General features: G+C 39.8%; 1 protein-coding gene across 1 annotated transcript; it reads left to right on the top strand.

Moving 5' to 3' along the window:
* The first annotated feature begins 202 nt into the window (after positions 1-202).
* On the top strand, positions 203-1,482 carry LOC144656729 (uncharacterized). Its single transcript, XM_078516964.1, has one exon. The coding sequence runs from the start codon at positions 203-205 to the stop codon at positions 1,346-1,348; it is 1,146 nt and encodes a 381-aa protein (XP_078373090.1). The 3' UTR covers positions 1,349-1,482.
* The last annotated feature ends 5,168 nt before the right edge of the window (positions 1,483-6,650 follow it).

The following is a 6,650-nucleotide window of genomic DNA, read 5'->3' as shown; positions in this document are numbered from 1 at the left end:
TTAGACATGTTAGAGGACAAATGAACCGAGAATTTAAAGTTCTTTGTTTTGCAACCGAACAAATTTTACTTCCCGAGCATTTAAGCGCAAGAGTAACGTTTTCTCTGCATCAGTAATTCCGTGGCTAAGCAATAAAGTTTTTAATCATTTCATAGTTTAGATGTCTATCAACTCTTAACTCTTATCATTTTGCAGGAACGCTATGGCTGGTATCGTAGGCGTGAACACTGGTGACAGCAAAAATGTTTCATTTTTGGGCAATGTTTCAGGACAGGAAGTTGAGCCGCTCTACATCTTTTTACCAGTGGGATATACGACAAAACTTGCCTTCCTGATATCAGCGCTGATTGTGGGTGTGGTGGGCTTCGCAGGGGGCAGTTTAATAATGTATTTTGTTTCTTCAAGGAAACAAGCGCCTTTTTTGCAGTCAAATCACTTCATGAAAAATCTAAATTTTTACATAAAGAGCTTAGCTCTTTCTGATATGTTATGCGCCCTGGTATCGCTTCCCCTAAATTGTATCCAGATTTATTTTGACATCTTTCAAAGTCGCTGGGCCTGTAAGATAGCTCTCTATTTGAGCATTTTGTTTCCTGTTATTACTATTAACAATTTAGTAGTGATAAGTGTTGAAAAATATTTCTCGTTAAGGAGAGTGCCACGCACCCTACGGGTCTCAACGGTTCGTAAGTTGATTTTCCTTGCCTGGGCTGTTGGATTTGCCATAACTCTGTTCCCCGCAGCTACGTTTACTAGGATAAGATACGATCTGAACGAGACACATTTCACGGTTATTTGCAAGTATGATAGAGATTACTTACCATTTCGAATTATGTTTCTTTTGTTTAATGTAATAACATATGTTCTACCAAGCATATTCCTCCTTGTGGTAAATATATCCTTGATTAGAACGGTGTTAATCAAAGTAAGGACGACTGTTTCCATCCAAATGGATAATCCAATGAAAGAAAAACTGAGGGCTGCGAAAATTCGGGGAATATGTCTTCTTATTGCTGTTACGTTTGCTTTTATTCTTCCCTATTTTGGATATTTGGGTTACACAACATACAACATGATCGCCAAACCTGATATTGACTTTAAAACAGATTTTGTTATCCGCTTCTCGAGTGGGCTGGTCGGCCTTTCAAATAGCGCTATCAATTTTGTAATTTATGTTGTGCAGATGAAAGATTTTAGGGTATTCCTAAGGAAACTTATATGTGGTACAAGCTCTGTGGAACAGCCTGCAGAGAACAGCCCCTTTAATGCGGGGACATCGGGAACTTCTACGCAGCCCATGCAAATGCGTAAGATCGAAGCAAGGGATGACATACATGTAAAACAATGAGAATGATCACTATAAATATTTAAAGAGAGGAATTTGGGTGGAGAAGAGGTTTGGAAGTGCTGTCTCTCAAGACAAGGCTTTCTTTTGAAAGAAATAAATTCAAATGAATAAATTATTATTTACCTCTTATAAAATCAAAGAGTTTGTTCTTGAGCTTTCACAACCAACTTAGAAACAGGGAAATGTATGTTTTACAATGAACAAGAGCGTTCAACCTCTCCTCTATACTCAACTTCTTATCCAGCATAACGTTCCGGTATGAAAGGAACCTGGCCTGACCATTTTTAAGTGCCGTTGTCAGTCAAAGCGTAAACAGCTGAGAAACAATTTGGTATTTTCTAATGACAGTTGCCAATAAAATGTGCGTTTATTTGCTAAAACAATAGCAGCTTATATCGCACTTTTTTCTTGTTATATTTTGGTTTTGCAGCAAATTTAATTGGCAGGATGTTTGACTGCACGATGTGCCATAAGTTAGTGCAAAAGACCAAATTTGTATGTAGCGCTCGAAAGGTGTGAAATGTGGGAAGTACCATCCCTTTCATAGCAAAATTTCCCTTCTAAGAAAAACAGGCCAACTGTTAGTCTAAAAGAAATTGAGAAATCCACCAGTTACCCTATATTAAACTGTAACGTCAAAAGTACTCCATAGGGAGGCAGCGTGACCGAGTGGTTAGAGCAGGTCAGGTCATTCTAACCCCTAACTGGAGTTGTTTCTCGGCAGAACCTAGTTCAACGCTTGCAATTGTAAATAGCCAACTAGTTTGCCTCCCACCAGTCGGGATTTTTAAGCTTGTTATGTCACTTTGAAATATTTTTTTCGCTTCAGTTTGAGTGGCATGCCTGCGAACTAGCTTGATTCAGCATTTAGTGAATTGACAACTGTAAAAACATTTACATTTTTTACTACTTTTTTTTAGATAGTTTGCAAAAAACAGTGATTAGGTTCATCCATCTTTTATGGCCTACTACTATACTGCAGAAACGCGGCTTTTAGAGTTGACGACCCTGCCACGGGGTGGGTTGCTTGTCTGAATTTTAAATTGTCCTTTGTCGCTGTTTCATCGGTCATTCTAGGCCTTTTTGTCACTTGTCGAATTTGGCGAGAAACATTATCGTTTGTCGCAATTTCATTTTATGTGCAGGCGCTTCTTGGCAGGGTCTTCTACTTTGGAAAACAGGTTGGTGTAGTCTAGTGTACATCGAAATGGCCGACGCATGTTATTTTATTTGATCTATCGTAAAAACTTTATTTGTACATAATATTACGAGTTAGATCTGTAGTTCGTGGTTTTCCAGTTAACTGAACTTATATTTAACTTTAGTATCCCTTAATAACTATGTATGGCAATCTCTGTAGTGAAGCGAAAAGTACAATTTAATAAATTTGTTTTTGTCGTCGTTGTATTGTTGTGGACTACAGGGCGTTCCTTTGTATTGAAAATGTGGCATACTTTACTCGCTGTTTCCAACATAAAAAAGTTACTTGTTGGGCGACACCTGTACAGTTTTTCTCATTAATTCATACCCACCCACTAAACAAAACAGCGCACTTTGCTGTTCGCGATTTTTTTCAAAAATCACTGACTTTCATTTCAAGCTCTAGAGAATACTTATCATCAAAACCACAGTACTGTTACTGTACTTTATTTCTTTTCCTGTTTCATATTTCTGCTATGCGGCGATTTTTGTATAATAATAAAATATTTTATTCTTTATGTAGCTGCTAAAACGGAGTACACATAAATGTTCCATAGCATTCTTCAGAGGCGGGGGAAGCGTTTTGGAACGTGGGGACTACGACTGTCTCAAAAATACTCGACAGGTTTTCATATTTAGAGCAACATTTTTCCGTTCTAGCAACTTTTTTTATATTAAGCAGTTTCTATACCAAAGATTTCCGAAGATTTTCCGATTGTTGTTCGAAGGCCATACGAACGATTCCGAAATTTTTCGAAGATAAACGAAGTTTCCCGAAGAATTCCAAGAAAATTTCGAAGATGTTTGAACTCTTGATTGTTCAGCATTAAAAACTTGTCAGCAGACAAGACGTTATCGGTTTCTTCACGATTGTTCTCAGTGAAAGAAATCATTTTAATTTAAGAGCTTGTGACTCAGAGATCCAGGCAGCGGCCGGAAGAAGGGGGTCAGCCGATCTCCACCATATTTATACGGTATGGAGGTCTTACCTAACTAGTAACCATGGTAACATTTTTTGATTGATTGACTTTATTGTTTTCGAGAACAGACCACCCCCCAAAAAAATTGCCCCAGTGACGTGACAAAAGTTGTGATTTTAGGTCAACTTTAGCAGCGTATATCTCTAGATTTATTCAAGCAACAGACTCCAATTTACATCAACATAACACTTGTTCTTTGGTTGTTTAAATGCATGCTAGAACAAATCTTCTCTGTATATCATTAACGATCTACATGCAAACTAAGAAGGCATGCTTCCCGACATTTTCAAAGTCGCAAAACTAGGCATTTTAAAATTACAGTTTCTCCAGGGTCCGGGAAGATACAGATATAAACCTAACTGCAATTTACTCACCAAAGATAAGAAAACATTTTAGGCCAGTGTTGAAATTGGACCAGCGATATTAAATTTTTTAACGGTTCACTGTTTCACCGCTTTGGCTCATTTCATTTTCAAGGCCAGTGCTACACAGTGTACGGCTCCCTTGCTGCTGTCGATCTGATTATCCGGATTTCGCCGTTTAAACGCCTCCGACAGGTGTAGAAAACAAAATGCTTTGGTTTCTTGTCATATTATCATTGATTTGGCTAAAAAGTATTCGTTTTAAGCGAGAGCAAAGGGAATGTTATGCCAGAGATTGCGTGACAGAAATTGAACACGTAGCTTTCAGTTCGGCCATCAAACCAAAGAAACATTGTCGACATCTTCTCCTTGAATACGTGCTCCTTATTGAAAAACAGCTTTCTGACACCCCAAAGATGAGTCCCAAATCCAGTACACAACGGATAAAACAACATGATCGAATCTTCCCTTCAGACGGCCGCACGTTTGTAAAATCAGTAAAATGTTTCAATGGACATTTCAACTAAGTTGCGCCTCTTTGAAGCTTGGTTTTAGTCCGTTAATACGTCAGACAATTTCGATCCATGGAACAGATTTGTATAAAGAAGTGGATGAAATGTGCTTAGCCATTGGCAAAGGTTTCACGGAAGCTTGGATTCACCACCAATTCACTTGCACAATTCAATTGCACCACGAATTCATGCAGCTGAACTGGCCTGATACGGCAACAGTGATGCAGAGGCTAGCGAGATTGTCGGGTGGGAGGAAGGGGTGTTGGGGGGGGGGGGGGGTTGAGGGGACAGTGGACAACGAGATGTGTTTTGCAGGATTTTATGATTTACTGTTCATCTTAATTATTTTTCCCTTCCGTTTTGATTTTTTATGAATTATATCAGTTCTACCCAGGACATGTTATCCTCAGAAAGAAAACAATTAAAAAAATTAGTTTTTTGTAACAGTTACCGTCTATGTGAACTGATGTGTTTCCTAATACAGTTAAACCAACCTAATTCCTTGAAAGACGCTAAACCTCCACGAGGGAAAGGGACCAAGCACGCAAACAGTTTTTGTTTGAAATTCTTCAGCGGAATGTTTTACACTGTGAATTTCACCGCTCTCTTTCATTAATTTGATTAATATGTTATCCACGTAACGAGAAACAAAAACAAAAGTCAATTTCGCTTTAGGGAAGATAGAGAAGTAACGAAATGGCTTGCTCTATTTCCTTTTTGGTTGACTCGTCTCACTCCAGCAGATGCGGATGATGTGTTTCGGAAGTGGACCTCATCTTAAATAGAGCTGGCCTGTTTGTGTTGAGCGACCAAGAGATAGAACAAATGACAATATGACCACGGCATAGGAAACTTTTGACAGTATTAAAACTGGCCAGGGGGTAAAGCCGTCACGTGTCGCTATCCCCTGCACCAAAAGAGACGCTCAAGAACAATATGCACTGGAAAACCTCGGCGCATAACGAAGCAACTGTCTGAAAAAATGTACTGGATGTACGACGCCGTAGTACCGATTGGAGAAGGTTAGTTAAAAACACCCCTCCTTTAATTTTGAGACTAAACAAAAGTGTTTTTTTAGTTTTGTTTTTGAGGAAGTCAATTGACAGGCATTGAGAGCATTTTTTTGCAGGGTAACCACTTTACTGCTATCAATATGGCTTTGTTAAAATAATAAAAAGGATTTAAAGTGCTTTGCTCACTTATGAGATCAATAATTTCAAAAGGTAATCCGAGAAAGCTGCAAACTTAACTCTGGATATGGAGGGATTGGTCGACAGCGAATTGTTGCTATTTTTCCTGGCTGGGTTTTTATGTTGCGCGAGAAGAAAGTAATGTAGCGGGAAAATGTATACCCTGGGAACTCGCTTTTCTCATTACCTAAACCTGGACAAATTACCCCCTAGTTCAGTCCCTGAACTCTATCTTTCGCGCACCCTTTATAGGAGTTGAACCAGGGCGCGCAAAGAGAATCCAGGCAATCTCGTCCCAAGAGCCTGCGTTCCCCTAGACCAGCGGTCAAGAAACTTAATGGCTCTGGACGAATCCAAACCGGAACCAAAAAATCCTGGTTCCGGTTTGATTGTGCGCATGCGCCGGAGATTGTGGTGAAACGAACAAGTTTTTCAACTGTCAATCAGATTCAGACGCCTTTCTGGCGGGTTTTCAGAATACCCCATAGCTCCCGATCCCTGGCGCAAACCAGAAAGATCGAGGCCTCTGGGAACGAGATTGGAGTCCAGGATAACTTGCATACGTATAAGTGTGGCGTTTTTGGGAGGCGAGCCGTAAGTTTAAAATGCTTGCTCAAATGACGAATTCAACAACGCGACCAAGTGCGCGAATAAATGCAAAGAAAAAAAAAACTGTGCACAAATGCACCCAAAACCAATTCAACAAACGGCTACAAAATACTAAGAATAGTTGACGGATAGTGAAGTGTGTTTCGGCCGTTAGCTTTTAGTAGACACTGACTGGAAAGCTAGGCTTTTTTAAAGTTATTCCGGCGATTCCGCTTTAGTACACGATCGCGTAGTTATACTCATCTGTGCGCGCGCGTTTTCACAAGTGCTGGCAAATACGGTTTTACCCCGATTTCGGGAAAAAAAACTGGCGCATGCGCATGCAAGTTATCCTGGACTCTCTCTTCTCGAACCTGGATTCAACCCCTGGGTTCAACCCCTGAGTTCAACTCCTATAAAGCGCGCGCGAAAGAGAGAGTTCAGGGAATGGACTAATTATCCCCGGGCAT

Source organism: Oculina patagonica, chromosome 6 (assembly GCF_052425735.1).
Source record: "Oculina patagonica isolate OP01 chromosome 6, crgOcupat, whole genome shotgun sequence".
Taxonomy (NCBI): Eukaryota; Metazoa; Cnidaria; class Anthozoa; order Scleractinia; family Oculinidae; genus Oculina; species Oculina patagonica.
The sequence above is the reverse complement of the archived record's forward strand: the minus strand, read 5'-3'. Positions and strand labels throughout refer to the sequence as shown.